General features: G+C 41.9%; 1 protein-coding gene across 5 annotated transcripts in view; it reads right to left on the bottom strand.

Moving 5' to 3' along the window:
• Window positions 1-214: 214 nt before the first annotated feature.
• The window catches only part of LOC119175688 (disco-interacting protein 2), a gene marked incomplete at its 3' end in the record, with an annotated part of 148,937 nt that continues 129,152 nt past the window's right edge, over window positions 215-19,999 (bottom strand). For 3 of the 5 annotated variants that reach the window (XM_075881900.1, XM_075881902.1, XM_075881899.1), the window contains 5 exon segments: window positions 215-380; window positions 3,741-3,934; window positions 10,631-10,654; window positions 11,269-11,401; window positions 12,371-12,469. In XM_075881900.1, coding sequence (XP_075738015.1) covers window positions 215-380; window positions 3,741-3,934; window positions 10,631-10,654; window positions 11,269-11,401; window positions 12,371-12,469 — 616 coding nt within the window. 5 annotated transcript variants of the gene reach the window in all.

Raw genomic sequence — 19,999 nt, 5'->3', positions numbered from 1 at the left:
CATGAGCATGGCAGTTTCATAGCAATCGTCATATGCAGCTGGATGCACTAGTGAAATGCCCACTGCTGCTGAGCTAGATGCCAATGCCGAGTTTCAAAGACACTTTGGTATTTCTCTGCAAAGCTATGCACTGGCAGAACATTTGTTAGGGATAATTTTATTAGCAGAGTCTGCATTTGTTTGTCTTCATGGTTCAGGCTGAAGATAGGCTTACCAACGTAAAGGCACCCGTAGAATGCACAGATGAGATCGATGCCAGGTGGGTATATAAGCGCCACATGATCCCCCGTGTTCAATTTTCCTTTTTCAAGCAGCAGGCACCCGACCCTCTCTGCTCGCTTGTGAAGTTGAGAGCAGGTCAAACTAGATGCAGTGTTGCCCTGAAAGTTGACAGTAAGTACAGGTGAAATAAAACTGTTGCAAATGAAAAAAATAAAACTATAAAACTGTGCTACAAGCTGGCAGTACAAATAAACTTCTAAAAATATGCCAGTTTTAGCTATTAATTTAATAGTTAATGACATCCAGAGAAACAACATAAGTAATACCTATGACATATGCTTGCTTTCTAGATAACTAACGACAACAATAGATGCCTTTTGGGGTTCGTCTCTTACATTGGGCTCCTTTCTGTGCCCAGTATGCATTCTTTTGTTCCTCTTTTAAAACCTACTCTTTGAGTAGGGTATGAGGCATACACACAGTAACACTAAGGAAATCAGTTGCAGCCTTGAAAAAGACAAGTTCGCTTGTCGAAATGCCAGCTCCAGCACCCATCCCGTGTTTGTGAATTTCTCATCCATTGAAAAAAATAATTTTTAAAAATTGTAGCAATGTTTTCTCAATTGGTTATCAACTAATATATAACTAATACTCTTAACCAACCTAGTTATTATTATTATTATTATTATTATTATTATTATTATTATTATTATTACACACTGCAGCCCTGTACAAGGCTACAGCAGGAATGGGACATTATAAAATACTAGGGAACAGAAAATAAATGCAAGCAAACAATACAAATAGTCAAGCGAGTACACTTGTTATACAGCAAAAGTAAAAATAAAGTTGATTATACGTTAGTATGATGTTCATCGAATGCAACTATGAAGTCGTTTAGTGATAAGGAATGAATGTTACCAGGCAGAAAATTTCAGTTCTATTGCATGCAAAAAAAAAAAAAAACTAAGCAAAGAAAGGTGTTGGGTTCAAAGCGTGAACTATGGGTACAACTTTCATCAGTAAATGTGATGAGGTTATTATCAGAAAGGCCAGAGGAGGAGTTGTATTTCTGTATTAAAATTTTAAAGCTTCATTTTCATATCACGAGAGTTGTGATGGAACGTTTAATGATTGACGGGCAGTGGTCGGGGAGTTGTGGCTATAGTAATGAAAAATGAAACGCATGAATTTTTGCTAAATATTATCTGTACTATTAAGAATAACCATTATGGAGAGAGGTAACTATATCAGAGCTTGTGTGTTAAATGGTGCTGCCTTGATTCGTCAGGTAAAGTGGACTTAGTATTATTATATTTCCACAAAGCTTCTTGCCATGCTATTTAGTAAGCTCCTCAATAAACTTAATCAACTCTGGTCTTCAACTGGATCAGATTATTCTTAACTAGTAAACAGTACATGATGATTATGGGGGGGGATGATGGAGGGTGAAATCAACTGAAAATGCAATATTTCAATTTTCATAGCACGATATTCCAGCATTACTGACAAGTGCTTCCACGAATCGACATGTTTTTACGCGCATTTGAAAGCATTTAAAGATGGCCCTAAATGTACCTCATCCCGTGTCTGTACCATGCAACTCGAACTTTAAATGGCGTTTTCCCTAAACACTACTTTTTGTGAGAAAAGAAATTTTTTTCTGTAATCACTGCAGCTATCAAGTGCAAACTTTTGTGACTTTTTTCTGAATAGAATGTGCCCCCTCTGAAGCAAAATAATAGTACTGCCACCAGAATAGTGTTTTTACAAAAGTTCTTCTACAAGAAAAAAGCCCTAAAATTTCAGTCATTAAACATCTAAGTTTTTAACCAAATGGTCATGCCTGCAATTATTATTTTCGTTCAGAAGGATACCGTGGGCACATGTAAAAAATATTTCACTATTTTACATGCAGAATCTTTTTCATAAATGTTCTTTCAAAAAATAAAAATACCAAATTGATATTTTTATTATTTTTAGAATGGCTGCGTATTTTCTTGCCAAGTTCACAAGACATATATTAAGATCTCAATTCAACTACTTGCAAAATGTTGTGGAGTTTGGTGGGAGTGATAAGCAGTGGGAGTTGCACACCTGTCTTTGCTGTCTATCCCCCCTTAAGGCCAGCTGATTGATGTTCCAAGTGTGCACATCAGACTACTATTTACAAATGAGTGCATCAAATTTCGAAAGGTTTCTCCGAGGGGTGAGCGAATATTAAAAATTTCAAATATTATTCTGATAGTGTTTGCTCTTTGATTTGATTCACATCGAAATTTAACAATTGGAACTATTCGAACATTTTGAATACAAACTCGGCCAACGTCCAATTGAACAGTGGCCCCTTCAGATTTTCAATATGCTTCACCTCATCACAGTCTCGTACTGTGACAAACCTGCGTTTCAAGCCCTACTACAGTTGAAGATATATGACTGATGGGGGCTCAATGCTGTTTTGGACCTGAAACCTTGGCAGGAAGTCCGAAAAATTTGACGCCGAAGAATTTTAGCACCCAAAATGTCAGATGTTCATATATACTGACGTCTATGAGGTAGATTTCGAACTCAGGACTTGAAGGAAGCACACCCTTGTCCGCCACATCAGTTGGACTTCTACAGAAGTTGAGAGAGAAGGAGAGACTGATTAAGCGGCACCTTTGCCTTTACGTGTGAAGTGTCGTTGGCAACACTTTGGTTGCGCCATATCATGTATGTAAATACACATCGGCCTCTAAATTGCCTCGTTCTTGATAAAACAACTATTAAACACCACTCCGCCAGTGCTTCATCAGCCTAGCCAAAAGAAACACTTCCACGTTGCTATCTTATAAGAATTTGCTAAGAATCTTCTCCAACTTTCTTCTCCAACTTTTTTTTTTTAACACGAAAGGGTTTTATACCGGGGTTGACCAAGACTTCAGTGACATATTTCTGTCACGGAAATGGTGTTGAAAAAACGTACACAATCAGACGTCGAAGCAAAGAAGTTCCGCCAAGGGCATTGAATCACTGACCTCTTAGTCTGCAGCAACAAATGCTGAGCATGCTATCCATTGTGCCATGACCACACACTCTTACAGCTTTACAAACACACCTTTTATATCTCACACATTCATCCCACAGTGCTTGCTCTTGATCAGCAAGGCAGTGTTGCCCTCTTGGAGTGCTAAAGTAAAGTAATTTATCACTACTTTTGCCTCCTCAATTAACACCGGCAATGCACATTGCTACGTGTCCGTCCCATTCGCCGTGTTTCAAATAGAAGTGCAATTTTGTCAATGCCTTCTTACACCGCGAGGCCGTGACCTTGGCCCATGGGTTGACCTCGCTCATAACGTCCACCCAAACCAAAAATAGCTCTGCGACGTGCAATTTCCTCCTGTGGTTGTGATACCGCGTTTCTTGTTTACACTCACCCCGAGCTTTTGCAACGTTGCTTAATCAATATAAAATGGCGTTGCGGCGTATTTTGGTGCGAACAACAGAAGGGCGGGGAAGTGCAAGAAGAGTCACACCTTGGCATTAAGCAAAGTGAAGACAGCATGGTCAGCTGTGGTGGTGGCCCTCCAACGCAGTATCTCAGAGATGAACTGGTACTTGCGGGCGGTATCGCTGTCCTCGTCAATAATGCCAATGTCGCGTCCTTGGGCCACAGCGAGTCGAACCCCTTGCACCATGTTGCCCACCATCACAGATGCCGGGCCCACTTCTGGAAGAGAACAGCCTTTACCACCTCCCATGCAGGTGCACTTCACCCGCTAAAACAGCCACCACATATTCAGACCCTAAACCAGAGGCCAGTTCACAGCCGAGCAGGCAGAAGCCACAACCAAAATCTATAAGCACACTGCAATATGCAGGAACTATTGTGTAAAGCATGGAAAGCACAGATTAGAGCTTGATCAAGGTCAACACAAATATTCCCCTAATGACAAAGAACAATGAAATTTCTCAATGCGACAGGCAAAAAAAATATATATAGAACAGCTATTTAAAGGTATTCAAGAAGAGATCTCGGAAATTAAAGACCTGTCCATGCCTACAACAACTACGTAAATTAGAAGGAAACTCTTCACAGACAACTACTATGAGCTCTTTCATGCTACCATCATTCTACAAGTGATCGAAAAGAATTACTGAACTTTCAGCCTCTCGGAAGATGGATGCAAAAAAGGGTTCATAGTAATCAACTACCTAAACTAGCAAAATCCTACAAATATTGTATAACTTATGCAAATTGTCACTTGTACCAATGCTCTGATCCTATAAAAAAGAAGAAAAAAGAAAAAAAGAGAAGGAAACTGCACAATTACCTGACGTGGCAAAGCTACTCAATTCTTATGACAGTGCAAAATTATATTTTTAAGAGTGAATTAGGTACCAAAAACCTAATATACCAACATGCCCAACTGGCCATCATCCTAAGGGTACCAAAAAATCAAACCCATCTCTGTTTACATATGCACATGTCTGACAGCCCACAGAATCTAGAAAATAGGCATCTCAAGGACTGCACTCAATGCCTACCATAACTATTCCTACTTAAACCAACTTCCCCATGCATCAGAAGCTTAAAGATTAGTTGAAATACGAGCGTGTCTAACAAGGAAATACGAGTGTGCCTAACAAGGTCTAACTAAGACACGGATGCACTTGTCCGTGTCTTAGTCCTTGTATACTTTACATGCTCATATTTCAAATAATCATAAATTACCAACTCACCAAATCAGCCATTTTGACAAGTTAAAGATTAGATAAATTCGACCACAGATAAAAGATAAGAAAGAGGGCAGGAAAGAAAAAGAAAGTAAGTGGCATAGTATTGATCAGTTTAGGAAGTTATCCCATAGTTAAAATGCCAAAGGGACCTTTTGTCATGCAGTGTATGAGTGAGAAAACTAACCAGGCAGTCATGCAACAAATGATGAAATATAAAGTAAAGTTGTAAACAAATGAAACAATTATGAGACAAACTAGAAACTGTGGCAGAAAGGTAAAATATAATATTCATTATAATGATGACAACATAATGATAATGCAGTAGTAATGAAGACATGCAATTTTAAACAGCAGTAATAATAGACTGCATTGTAAGAAATTCTAAAATTATACCAACACATAAATTTCAAACGTCATTTAGGACTTTTCAAAAATCTAATTTGAGTGCAATCACATGCCACATCCATGCACACAGACACCCAGGTATCAAACACGCGCAGCGCTCAAGACATACAAAAATCGATAACAATGGCTATGGCATGCAATGTGTAAAGCAGATAGCCTGCGGCTGAGGTCTGGTGGAAAGGGAAGAAAAAAGCAATCAAGGACGATAGAAAGTGAGGTGGTAGGATAAGACCATGAAATCTGAAGGCATTGTATAGAATCGACTGCATTGGGACCTTTCATCTTGTAATGAACACAGACAGACAGATGATAATGGAGATGGTGGTGGTGACACCAAAACAAAGGGCCCCATATCAGGTGAACTTTTGCATCATTTGGAGCTTATTTTGTCCCAAAACCATAATTGCCATCTATCTAATGTAAGACTCACTTTCTTTTAACACTACATTTCCTTCCCTGTCAAGTCATGTAAGACTCACTTTCTTTTAACACTGCATTTCCTTCCCTGTCAAGTCACAGACCCAATATTTGTGTAAGCATGACATGATCTCAACAGGAAAGAATTGGATGCATTGTGTTTAAGAAAATGCATTTGAAAGTAGATTACAATTATTGTGAAGGACGAAATAAGCCGCAGAGTGAGTGAAAGTGTTTTACAGTTTACGTACAGCTTCTGCTCCGACATCAGTAGGTGACATTCGCAAGAACAAAAGAGAGGTCAGATAAGTGATAAACCCACTTGATTTTGTTTTGTCTTGCGACTCACGTGTTTAACTCATGTTTAATACTCAGTGACATAGAAAGTTGCACTCTATTTTCAGACACACATTGGTTGGCACAGCTGCAGTGATAATTACTCCATCCTATTTTCATAAGTATGAAGTCAACCGTGCATACTGCACAATCTCCATGAAACTACACCTTATGAAATGACTCAGTGCTTAAGCTTCTCGACGGTTATTACAATACGAATAATAATGCAAGCTGAACTGTGAACTGGCCTTTATAACCCCAATAATTGTGTCAGTAAAGCACATGCCAAGCCTTTTCCATACAATCTTTGCTACTAAGACTAGTAAGTGTGCAAAGCCAATAGCAGTAAAAAGCCAGATAAGGTATGAAAAAGCAGAAGCACATTCAACATGCTCACTTACATTCAGACATGCATGCTGAAAATAATACACATGTAAACAAGTTTTGCCAGAAGCAGCCGTACATAAAACTGCAATCAAACTGCCCTAGCTCAGAGCCCGATTCTTTAAACTCTCTTTAATTAGAGCATTACAAAGTATTATATATAGTAAAACACCAACTCAGTGATATGATAGGTGTGACCACTGTCTGCACGATATGCATCCCATTTTAATAAGTAGTGCAGCTGCAGTTAGAGCAGCCAAATTTCAGAGAGGCCAAAAGCAGGAACATTAATGTAAGTACAGACGTGTCCTCATGCAAGGAGGCACGTGCTGGGTGGAATGCACTGCTGTGTACAGTGCACAATACAATGCGCCAGGGCAGGGTGCCTGTATGCCCTTGCTCGCTACCTGTTTTCACATCTGTTCTCCATCGCGTGGCACAGGATTTGAAAAAATTCATTTACAAAAGCAGCATGCAATAATCATCTGTTCAGTAGCAACTCGAGGCGTTTCAATTTATTGCCCCAGTTTTTCTTTAGGAGCAATGAAACTTTGTTGCAGTGTAACTGTGGATAACCTAGCTTCGCTATATTGAGGACAACAAATACACAGTGTTCAAAAGACATGAACTGCAGTTAATTCTTTTTTAGTGCGTTCTTACAGCAAGGTCGTGAGATTTTGTTTATGAGCTTTTGTATACCTCGACTGACACCCAGCAACCAGTCAAACTATTGAATAATTTCCCTGTGGTTTAAAACTCCATAGTATGCCATGAATGGACCTCAAAACTAAGTTTTGTGAGCAGCCTTTTCAGGAAGTGGTCAGAACAAATATACCGTATTCACTCGCGTAATCCTCGCACTCGCATAATTCTCGCACCACCCGCATCGCCCAACAAAAATACGGTTTCTTTTTTTCCTCGAGTAATTATCCCACCCCCGAAAACTGCTGCAATAATGTCGTCTGCTCTTTCCAGCCACTGATAATGATAGCGCACGCCATCTCTTAAGCACCAAGCGTACTATTGTACAGAGATTCAATCCAAGTCAAGCCGAAGTGGCCAGTGTGCATTGCGGCATGTTTTGTATGTTGTGTCGGTAATCTTGTCACGTTATGAGGCGATATTGAAGCTGTACAGCTGCTCTCAAGTTGCAAGTGATAGATCATGCGCTAAACAACGGCAACACGGCCGCCGGTAGGCCCTTCAGAATCTACGAGTTTTGTGTTCGCTACTGGTGATGGCTGCTGAAAGCCACCGAGACGCGTTGGGCCTGCCGTGTGCCTAAAACTGGGATTGATGGTAAACTTTATTTCTTAAGAAGGAAACTGCGGACAATTCTGTTAAATAGCCATCAGCCTAATACTGACGTCCCACGCTTACCTTTTGAGGGCTCCTGTTGAGCGACTTACGCTACCTCTACGCCCGCAACGTCCGCAAGCTTTGCGTATGGTATTCTAATTCTCGACTATTTGCTTCCACTTTTTGTGTCTCAAATAAATCTTGTCTTGTGTTGAACCTCTGCTTTTATTGTTGAGGTAAGTTTTAATTAGTACTTCTTAAAGCTTGCTGTTAGTTGCTGGTGTGAGAATCCCGATTTGCGGCCACTTCGTTTTCTTTTTCGCTCTGTACACTTTCGTAGAACGTTTTCCCCGCGTAATTCTCGCACCTTCCAACTTTTCATCGGTTTTCCGGCAAAAAAAGTACGAGAATTTCGCGAGTAAATACAGTAACTTCATATTACTTTCCCTTTCACATCTACAATTCGAGAAAAATTTCGGCATTGCAATTCAAATTTAAGAAGGCCAGTAGAGCAATCCTATGCTAAATCTGAGTTACCGTGTAGCCTGTGATAGGGGCAAGAGATTCCCTTGGCAGCAGTCTGCCAGATTTACCGGTGTGCATGCGGATTGCACGCCTACACTGAGAGCTTTTAATTATGCGCACAGCACCCGAACAAAGGGATTAGCTACTAAAGTTCTGCAAGCTGAGAGTCACTGCTGAACTTGGTAGCCTCTATTTGCTGCACCCTTGTTGCCGGCACATGATGATATGGGTCACTTCATGGCACGCATCGTGCCTGGTTACAAGGCTCAGACATGGAAGAAATTTTGATAAAGGCAGGGTTGCTACAGCACTTAGTCAACTTCACAATAAAAATGCATGACAAATATTTCAATGTGAGAGGCACCAATGTAAGCATTTAGGCTTTGCGTAGCAGTCAGTATATCAAATACTACTCAGCTGTGCAGGTAGAAATATAAAACGTTCCTGTGCCATACACTAGATCTACATGTCAACATTTATGGCATGCAGTTTATATAGCAAGACAATGGTATGATGCCACACATGCTATGTATTATAGTGCACAACACAGTACAAAAAAAAAAAGGTCTTGTTATTGCAAGCTCATGAAGAGTGAATGCCTTCAAGGTTAAGCATAACACACCAAACTATAAATAACGAAGGCCACACAAGACATGATGGCAACAGCGTACTATTTGTTAGCATAATCACAAAGCGATAAAGCTGGCCCCAATTTATATGGTTTAGCAGTAACTTAGATCCCACTTCTCTGTCACAATATCAGATTAGGTGTGCCCTAGTTCCTTCCTTTCTGCTTGCTAGTGTTATGTGAGGCATCATTTTAGCTGTTCAGAGTAGTAAATACAAGTAAACAAACTCATTCGGAAATGTCATGATATCTTTTGACAACCACTAAAGGGGGCAGACTGGTCTTTGGGACCGAAAAGTGACCAAAAAATGTATTTTTAAAAATTGGCATATTTGGTTTCTGCAAATATTTTTCTATCTCTACGCAAATTCTTACCCACCAGGTAGCGGTAACTTTTTTTTTTGTAATGTCATTCTGACTGTCGACATTCTTGGCGCTAGCACAATGCAGAACCTACAAAAATGGGGAACCTACTTCGATGCTTCTTTATAATTTCCCAGTACCTGTGTCTGAAGCTCTACTACCAATTTATGAGCATTCCAAAACATGCACCCCGTGATTGGTGTTTTTTGAAGAAACTGGGTGTTATCAGTTTTTTCCATTTTTCTCAGAAAACTAAATTTACGACAGTTCAATTTTAAGGCCTCGATATCTCTGCAGCTAGTGCATGTACAACAATAATTCTTTTTGCAATAGAAACCTGTATGTATATAGAATGCGGGTATGAGAGCAAATTTTAGAGCACAAGCCACAAAACTGATTTTGAAAATGGAAAGTTCATTTGGCTGTAAAATAATCAAGGCCAAAAACAAAAATATCTTGCATACTTTCAATCTCTAGTCATTAGTCTATTTTGCCATATCTTAAATATCACTTTTAATTAGGCACTTTTTTTCTATGGTGACGTTAAACAATAGGGGGTGAACTTAAGTTACCTCAGGAACAAGATGAGTTACAGGAAAACTAATTAAATATTTGAATTCAGCAGTAAAACTGCATAATCCTGTGCAGTTTGATCAAAATCACTGAAAAAATCAACAAAAAATGTCTAAGATGAGTCTGTCCCCTAAAGTGAAGGCCAATAAGATCTGTGTGCCTAATAAGCTGATTTGTGCAAGCTGGTTGACTTCAATGACCATTGCTTTAAAGGTGTCCAACAAGTGTCTGTACGACAGCAGTAAAAAAACGATTTATAATACCCATTTTAGCACATCCAGTTTCACATTTAGCTGTTTATATGGTAGCTTTCAGCATCAAGAGACAATGTTTTTGTTTTAGTGTGTCTAGACGGTAAAACTTGAGAAGCACTGGTTTAAGTGATGACCTTAACAATTCGAAAGAATGGTTTGCTGGTACAGAAAAAAAAAATAATGTCTGCAAGTTTTACCAATTATATGATACAATCACATGTCACCCAGCAATAGCAAAAAGATGTACTCCTAATAGATAGACCCAATTGCCATAAAACCACACTTGCAGTGCCCAGCATAATAATTATGAAATCTCGTAAAGACAACAAGGAGCAGGTGATAGGACTGCAATATGGCTTTCATGAATAAGGAGCGGTACAAAAATGAATTGCAGACACACACAGACACTCACACTCAAGCAATAAAGTGGCAACAAAGGAAACAAAAGGAGCCAAGCCATTCCATGCAACACAATGTGTGGAAGAAAGGGGGACAACATTACTTGGAGAATCTTGTGACAGGTCCGCTGGAGTGCATGACAAATAAAGATAATTTGTCAGTTTCACGAGTATCAGAGAAACAAGAGTGCACACACGCTTACTTTCACAGATGGATATGAGGCAGACGCATAGGACAATCTGTTACTACACAAGGTGAAGCACCAGTGTTAACACCAAAGAGCACACAATGTTCAAGTGCCTAGTCATGATACAAAATGCTACCATGTTTCTATAGAGGTGTGGTAAGTGATAGATAATGTGAGGAATGCAGGAAGGAAAAACAAATGACCTAGTGCCTTTCTGACCTAGCAGAAATGGGGTAAGGAAAGGAGCATGAAATGGGAATGATCATCTCCTTAAAAGACAACAGTGCATCTATGGCCCAAGTCCAGTGAATTATCACAGACAGAGACAGGACACAATCCTTAGAGGATTCAAATCTTCCCTAATTAGTCAGCTAAATAATGAAGCTACCGAGCCGAATGGGGCAACTACAGCAGACCACAGTATATAGCAAACAGCCGAGAGCACCTTACAGAAGCTAAAAAACCACGCAAATGAAGCCATCCCACAGGAAATAGAAAAGCTGTACATGCAAAGCTTGGCACAAGCGGTCAATAGCTGTGATGATGGTATTCACCTGGGTGCACCTCGCGGGGCTTTGGTAAGTTGGTGACACATGTGTGTGGGCACATGAGCACATTGGCTGGGTGCAAGCTCCCTTCAAGAAAGCGCCTCTTGGTTTCTGGCAAGTGGATGCCACCAAGCGGCGTCTACAAGAGATGCATCAGGTTCATTGATACATTGTAGTAATCAGCACAAATTTCAAAATTTACAGTCAGTCAAGTGATAAGGCACAATGGCACTCAGACGGTCAACTGCAGTGTGATTTGGTGCAAGTGGCATCAAAGCACACTGCTGCGCACACTGTCCAGTGGTGCATACCAGAGCATTTTTCATATACATGCCAAAATTTGCTCCATTTAGACTTACATTACCATGACTTATTTTCTATAAAATGGTATATCATTACCAAAGGTCTCTTGCTATGCAGTTAACACCAAAGATTGCACTTCAATAACCAGGTATATTTACCCTTACATTTTTAATTTTTCTCTCCCTCTCAACTGCTCCATCTCATCATAAGAATCAAAAAATGATGTTCACAAGGCTCAACAAAAGCGTTGAAGAGGAAACTTGCGGTCAATAACAGAGCCTCTACCGCTAAACAAGCTTACTCAAACTATGTATACAAGTCATGCACAGGTGATGACGTGTTGCACATACTCACATAAGGACAGAAGTAACATAGGCAGGGTACAGTTTTTTTCTACTTTGTTATTTTATGATTATTTAGCCCACACAACCCTTCCTGTCCCATTCTGTTCCCAGAATGGCACAGTGTTGCTAACCAACCAAGCACACACAGCTGACCACAAATGTGAAGGGTGGAAAAAGTTGGGAGATAAGGAACTATGCCTGGTGTACTTCAACCTTAAAAGCAATTTGTGAACATAATGCAGATATAACACTTGATACATTACTACCCCTGCATTTCAAGGACCAGTTAGCATCAGCTTGAAATTCCTTGTGCACAGGCAGAAAGCAGGCTGTAAATGGCTAACGGCTCACTGCCATGAATGACTAATGCCACACCTTGAAATACTGTACATTTTCAAGTGTATGAATGCTTCTAAGGATAAACAAGCTTGCATACAGAATTGAGCAGAAAAACAAGTTACCTTTGGCAGGTAGTTTGGTGGCACTAAAGCCAGACAGTAAATTCCAACCTGGTGAATGCTGTCCACAGCCTGAAGGACTCTGCTCATCCACTGAAAGCTCTGAGAAAGAAAAAGAATTTTTATTTGAAATCCCCTGTCGCATTCAATGACACCAAACGTCGACGTTAGCTGAAACAAGTTCTGCCTATTTCCACATTTTATATCATGTAAATGGGATACAGAACGGTTGAGTGGAAGCTGTTTAATAAAATACAAAGCATTCCACTAGCATACCACATTTGCCTATGTATAAGTAACACCTTTAAATAAGACGCACCTATTTTTGACACTGACGCACGTTACATTCATTGCAAGATGCGTAGTCATGCACAGCATTGAATATCTCTAAACAGCAGTATAAAACTAGCGAATAACACTGTACTGAGGTCCAGAAAACCACCATTTATTTGACAGGATTCCAAACCACATCTTTGGGCACACTGTCAAAAGTTCTGCCGTGGCTGGCAGCATTGAGAGGCCTCCAAGTAACTCTTTTACGCAGCACTGAAAGTACCCTGGAGCACATCGTTGGCGTTGTCTCTAGAGAATTATGAGGCTTCGCGGGAACACACGCAACAATTGCGCTGCACGTTTGCCCACTTACACACACGCATACAAAATGTAAATGGCTACCGGAAGCTGGAAGCTATGACTACAAAAATTGGTGCAATGCCTCATGCAGAAACTGATGATGATAACAAAGGGGTACTTTCATTTCTGTAACTGGTACTGCGGACACTACAACATTACAATGAAACATTGTGCTTCCCTTCTTCATTTTATGCCTCAGTTCCAGGCCTTAAAGACTGGCTTAAGCACAAACAATTCGAATAATAAAATAGTAAAAGTGACGATGGAGGCTTTTATTGTGACTGTAATCGTTGTGGTCATCACAGTGATTAACGAGAAAATAGCTGACATCTAAGACGACACCTGCTTCATTGTTATAACAAGACTAGACATGCTCTCGCACTCAGTTCATTGTAATCACAAATGAAATATTAACATAGTGGTTTCGCAAATTGCATGAATTTGTGCATATATAAGACGCACCGCTGCAAAAGATGCACCAGAAAAAATATGGGCAAGAAGCGAGTCTTACACACCAAAAAATTCAGTACGTAAAAAGTGCACCAGAAAAAATATAGGAAAGAAGCGAGTCTTATACACCAGAAAATACAGTACAGTAAAACCTCATTATTTCAAACTCGGTTATTTCAAAATCCAGCTTAATTCGAAGTATTTCTGCGGTCCCGTATTTCACAACACAGGTATGAGTGGATAATTCAAAGCGATGGTCAGCACCAGTCCGGTTAATTTGACAATTTAGGGTGCAGTGCGCCATTTCCTCTTTTGATTTCGCCCCACATCCGCCGAAATATCGGCCCTTGAGAGCCACTAGGCAACGTACTGTAGCGATACTAATAAGTGGCAGCTGGAGAACCCTAGCCTCGCTATTTCCAGCTCGAAAGATAAAATTATATAAAAAATGGTCTCGTGATAAAATGAAATGTGTGCCTGCAGAAAATGACACGTGCTTCACTGCATCACAGGAGTGACGCATGGGCAGCTTGTTGCATGCTTCTCGCAACATCAGCACATTATGATTTACCCATTTTTTCTGGCAATAAAAAGCAATTAATAAAGGGCAATCTGGCGGGATTTGCGATGCATGAAAACCACCGAGTGCCGGTTTCTCCAGCAACTTGTGCACTTGCAAGCGGAGTTCTTGCCTGCAATGCCTACTTCGAAAACTCTGTTTGAAAGCTTTTAATGATCCTGCTTTTCAGCCAAAACACATAGCAAATTTCGTCACCGTGTCCATCACTAAAATATTTGTTTTAGCAGAAGTGAATGGCTGCATCATGACGTGCTGACACAGCAAGAAGCAGGCGACATGCTGCTCACGTGGCACTACTGTGTTGCAATGAAGACATCTTATTTTTTGCAGGCACGCATTTCGGTTTGATGATATATGGTGTTTTTGGCGCAAGGGCCATTTGATGGCCAAAGAGCGCCAGTTCATGGGATAAGGAATGTGGACAATGATTATGATTAGCGGCTGTATAAGGGCCATAAAATTCCTCGCGGTAAGTCGGGTAAAAACATACAAGTAATAAAATCATGACCATGCCGTGAAAGGTGTGTGTGGTGCGAATAGATGACAAAAGTTGGTGATAATAAAAACGATGGCGGACATGTATGGCATTAGCACAAGTGCCTCACTCGTTCGTACCCTTGCATCCAACGGCCGTGAGGCATGTGCTTTGTTGTGTAGCCACCGCAGCAAAAACCTCTCTGGAGAGGTCGTGCTACGGAATGCCCGGGTATATGATGTGAAAAATATGAATTTCCTTTAAAAACGCTAACAATGATTTAAAACTAAAAAGCGGTTCCCTACGAACATTGCAGGGTGTAAAGACATAGGTTGTCGGTAGGGTAACAGAAAATGCTGTTTTCTTAGAGATTCTAAGTGTTTGCACTGAATTAACATGTGAAGGACTGTTAATTCTTCCCCACATCTGTCACACAATGGTGGATCGCCACCGGACAAAAGATATGTGTGTGTCGTGTATGTGTGTCCTATCCCGAGTTTCGTTAGTATTACCTCTGTATGTCGCGATTTTGATACTGGCAGCCATTGACCAAGGTGTGGCTTAATAATGTGTAGTTTGTTTTGTGTGTGTGTATCCCACTTGCTCTTCCAGTATACCCTGAGGTTTCGTTTGAGAGACTGCTTAAGATCAAGGGCTGGGATTGATATGGGTGTAGGGGCAGTGCTTTTGTTGACGGATGCAGCGAGCTGATCCGCCCTCACGTTGCCTTGAATCTCTCGGTGCCCTGGCACCCAGCACACTACAACATGTTGGTTGAGTGTGTAGAGTGTGCATAAAATGGAGTAAAGTGAGACGAGGACCGGGTTTTTTTGTTTTTTAAAACTGTGCAGAGCCGTTACCACACTGAGGGAGTCTGTATAAATTACTGCTTTTTGTATTTGTAATTGTTTAATGTGTTTAGCTGCCACAAGTATCGCGTAAGCTTCCGCTGTGAAGATACTTGTGCCTGGATGTAGAGGGCCAGCATTCGAAAAGGATGGGCCGACAACAGCGTAGGACACAGAGGAGTTGGACTTGGAGGCATCTGTAAAGAACTCAGGACGTGTGTATTTGTGTTGAAGTTCCAGGAAGTATGTTCGGATATGGGCAATAGGCGCATGTTTTGTAACTTCAAGAAAAGACACATCGCAGTCTATAGTCTGCCATTGCCACGGTGGCGGATATGCTACAGGAGCCATTAAACTGTGTTCAAGGGAGACTCCAGTTTCCTCAGCTAGACTTTTCAGGCGAACTGAGAAGGGCTGTCTCATCGAACGCCTGTTTTGAAACAGAATTGAGCTCGACAAATCATTAATAGTAGAGTATGAGGGGTGCTTCTTATCTGCTTTCACCTTAAGGAAATAAACAAAGGACATGTAAGTTCTCTGCAGATGAAGCGACCACTCATTTGACTCAACATAAAGGCTTTCTACGGGGCTGGTGCGAAAAGCACCCGTAGAAAGGCGGATGCCCAAATGGTGCACGGGGTCCAGCATCTTCAAAGCACTTTGAGTTGCAGACTGATAAACAACGGCCCCATAATCTAAGCGGGTGTGAATGAGGCTTCGATACAGATTCATGAGACATTGCCTGTCACTACCCCACATAGTACGTGACAACACTTTTAAAACATTCATGGCTTTTAAGCATTTTGTTTTTAAATACTTTATGTGGGGTACGAAGGTCAACTTGTTGTCCAAGATTAAGCCTAAGAATTTATGCTCGGCTTTGACGGACAGACGTTGCCCGTTCAGTCGAATGTCAGGTTCCGAGTGCATGCCTCTCTTTCGAGAGAACAAGACACACGTGCTTTTTTGTGGGTTAAGTCGAAATCCGTTTTCATCTGCCCACTTGGAGACCTTATTTAAACCAAGCTGAACCTGCCGCTCACACATGGCCAAGTTGCATGACTTCAAGCCAAGCTGAACGTCATCGACATATGTGCAATAGAACATATTGCGGGGAATGGACAAGCGCAAAGAATTCATTTTAATAATAAAAAGTGTGCAACTAAGCACACCATTTTGTGGCACGCCTGTTTCCTGGACAAATGTTTGGGAGAGCACACTGCCCAGGCGGACACGGAATGTCCGGTTTGACAGGAATTCCGAAACGCCATGTTGCCTTTTCGATATCGAGGATATCATAAGCCTTTTCGATATCGAGGAACACAGAGAGAAAATATTGTTTATGGACGAAGGCGTCTCTGATCTGTGCCGCGATACGAACAAGGTCGTCTGTGGTGGATCTACTTTCTCGAAACCCGCACTGAAATGGGTCGAGCAAATTATTTGTTTCAAGAAAATGTACAAGTCGGCAGTTTATCATTTTTTCGAAGACTTTGCACAAGCAGCTTGCAAGTGCTATAGGCCTATAACTCGAGGGTAAAGAAGGGTCCTTGCCCTCTTTCAAAATGGGAATAACAATAGCCTCTTTCCAGGAGGTAGGAATAGTGCCAGAAGACCAAATAGCATTGTACAAACAAAGTAAGGTTTTTCGGGTTTCGTTTGGTAGGTTTTTTAACATTTCATACATCACACGGTCAGAACCTGGGGCAGAAGTACTGCAGGAGTTTAGAGATGTTCGGAGCTCAGCTAGGCTGAGAGCTTGGTTATATGCCTCGTATCTAGTGGATTTGTCTTCGAGTTTCTGCTTTTCTATTCTTGTTCTGTATTTTTGGAAAGTGTCAGTATAGTGGGACGAGCTGGATACCTGTTCGAAGTGTGCACCGAGGAAGTTTGCCTGATCTTCCAAGGTATCACCCTGAGTGTTTACGAATGGAAGTGTGTGTACTTGTTTTCCTGCTATCCTACCGACCATGTTCCAGACTTTAGCCTTCTGTGTGTATGAATTAACCCCTGATAAAAACTTCTGCCAGCTTTCTCTTCTGGCCTGCCGACGCGTTCTCCTGCCTTGAGACTTTATTTTCTTGAAGGTTTCAAGATTTTCGGCTGTTGGTGAGTTCCGAAGCAGCCTCCAAGCTCTGTTTTGCTGTTTGCGCGCGTTTCGGCATTCAGAGTTCCACCATGGCACACATCGTTTTCCAGGGTGTCCATTTGTTTGTGGGATGCATTTTGTTGCAGCATCAATCAAAAACGCTGTGAAGTAGTTCACAGCAACATCAATGTTCAAAGTACAGATGTCATTCCAACCTAGACAAGCGATAGTATAAAACTGTTCCCAGTCGGCTCTGTTTATGAGCCACTTGGGAACACGTGGTGGACACTCAGTTACTGTCGTTGTGCTCAAAACTACGGGGAAGTGGTCACTTCCGTACAGATTACTGACGACTTTCCACTGGAGTAGAGGCACAAGAGATGGAGATACTATGCTCAGGTCTATGGAGGAGTAGGTGTTATTAGCGAGGTTATAATAGGTTGGTTCTTTTCGATTTAGGAGACACGCGCTCGACGAGATAAGAACTGTTCGATCAGTCGACCTCGCGCGTCATACCGAGAGCCACCCCATAGCCTGCTATGCACATTAAAGTCTCCAAGGAGAACATAAGGCTCCGGAAGTTCATCAATTAGAGAGTGTAAATCGCGTTTTTGCAGCTTATAGCTAGGAGGAATGTAAATAGTGCAGATTGTGATCAGTTTATCAAAAAGAACCGCTCGAACAGCCACTGCCTCAAGGGATGTTTGGAGTTGTAAGTGTGTGCATGCTATTCCTTGATTCACTATGATGGCAACACCTCCGGATGATGTCATGGCATCAACACGGTCTTTTCGGAAAATAACGTATTTACGAAGAAAATTTGTGTGTTTTAAATTAAGGTGTGTTTCTTGTACACACAGCACTTTTGGCGAGTGTTCTTGTAAGAGTTCTTGGATGTCGTCAAGGTTTCTGAGAAGGCCCCTGACGTTCCATTGTATAATTTGAGTGTTCATGGTGAATGTGAAATAGTGCTGTGTGTACGAAAAGCGAGTGGCTGTTTAGACAGGGAGTTTGAGTTCACTTAACAGGGCCATCACCAGGCCCTGTTATCTGCTTTTTTGTTTTCTTGACGCGCTCCAGGGAGCCACGCCGCTCTTTCGGCACCAAGGGTGCCGACGTATCCATTGCCTCTTCGGAGGCACTGGATGCCCGCACGTGCGGGCTGTTAATTCGAATTTCGGGCCTCGCCTGGTGAGGTGAGGCCTTGAGACCGGAGGACTCTGGAGTCTCCGGTGTCTGTTTGGGAGTAGGCGGTGTAGCTTGGGCTACAGCCGCCTTGGGGGCAGGTGCCACAACCACCGGCTCGGTATGCGCGGGCCGAAGAAGTGGCGAGGGCTGGTGCGGCGGTGCCCCCTGACGCGCCGCATCAGCGTATGTAGGTCCATAGAATGGAGCGACTCTTCGCCGTGCTTCCTTAAATGTAATGTTCTCCTTCACCTTCAACGTAATTATTTCTTTTTCTTTTTTCCAGTATGTGCAGGAGCGTGAATATGCGGCATGGTTTCCTTCGCAGTTTACACAGTGTGGCGGTTGTTTGCAGTTCTCAGACACGTGGCCTAGAACTCCACATTGTGCACAAGTCTGGCGACCACAACAGGTTTTAGAGCCATGGCCATACCTCTGGCATTGGAAGCAACGACGAGGGTTTGGTATGTACGGCCCGATAGATGTCTTTGTGTACCCTGTTTGAATAGATTCCGGTAGTTTACTGGATGCAAATGTGAGTATTAAGTGTTTCGTCGGTGTTTCCTTATTATCTCTTCTAATGATGATTCTCTGTACATTAGTGACATTTTGGCTCTTCCACCCCTCCAAAAGTTCAGTCTCAGTCAAGTCAAGTAAGTCCATGTCAGATACCACTCCGCGAGTTGTGTTCATTGATCTATGTGGTGTTATGATTATTGGTATGCCACCGAAATCTGAAAGACGGTCTAGCTTTTCAAATTGTTCTTTGTCACGGATTTCGAGGAGAAGGTCTCCACTAGCCATTTTGGTTACCTTGTATCCTGTGCCAAGAGTTTCAGTAAGACATCTAGAAACCAGGAAAGGAGAGACGGTTCTGGCTTGCTTTTCAGTTTTTTCACAGTGGATAACATGATAGTGAGGATATGTTTCTTTGGGCTGGTTAAAAAAGTTTATATCATCGGTGCGTACCCGCTTTAAGCCGGTACGATCAGACAGTAAGGGGAATGCTCCATGCATGCCTTTCTTATTTTTGTTCAGCAGCGTTGGCGGCCACCCACCACGGAGCCCAACAAGGGGACGCTACAAGTTTACAGATGCTGAAAACTGCAGACGCCAGCCGTACAACGCCACTATAACCCAATGCGCCTAGACCAAGGTAGGCTATTTGCACAGGGTTAACCCTAGCCGCCAGGAAGTTTGGAAGTAAACGGAAGAGAGTAAAAGACAGGACAGATAAATAGTAAGAGATAAAGACGAAGATGCAGGGAGAGAGGGATAGGAAAAGGCGACTGCCGATTTCCCCTGGGTGGGTCAGCCCAGGGGTGCCGTCTACGTGAAGCCGTCTACGTGAAGCCGGCGCCAAAGGGGTGTG

The sequence above is a fragment of the Rhipicephalus microplus genome, chromosome X, assembly GCF_043290135.1.
Source record: "Rhipicephalus microplus isolate Deutch F79 chromosome X, USDA_Rmic, whole genome shotgun sequence".
NCBI classification, from domain to species: Eukaryota; Metazoa; Arthropoda; class Arachnida; order Ixodida; family Ixodidae; genus Rhipicephalus; species Rhipicephalus microplus.
The sequence above is the reverse complement of the archived record's forward strand: the minus strand, read 5'-3'. Positions and strand labels throughout refer to the sequence as shown.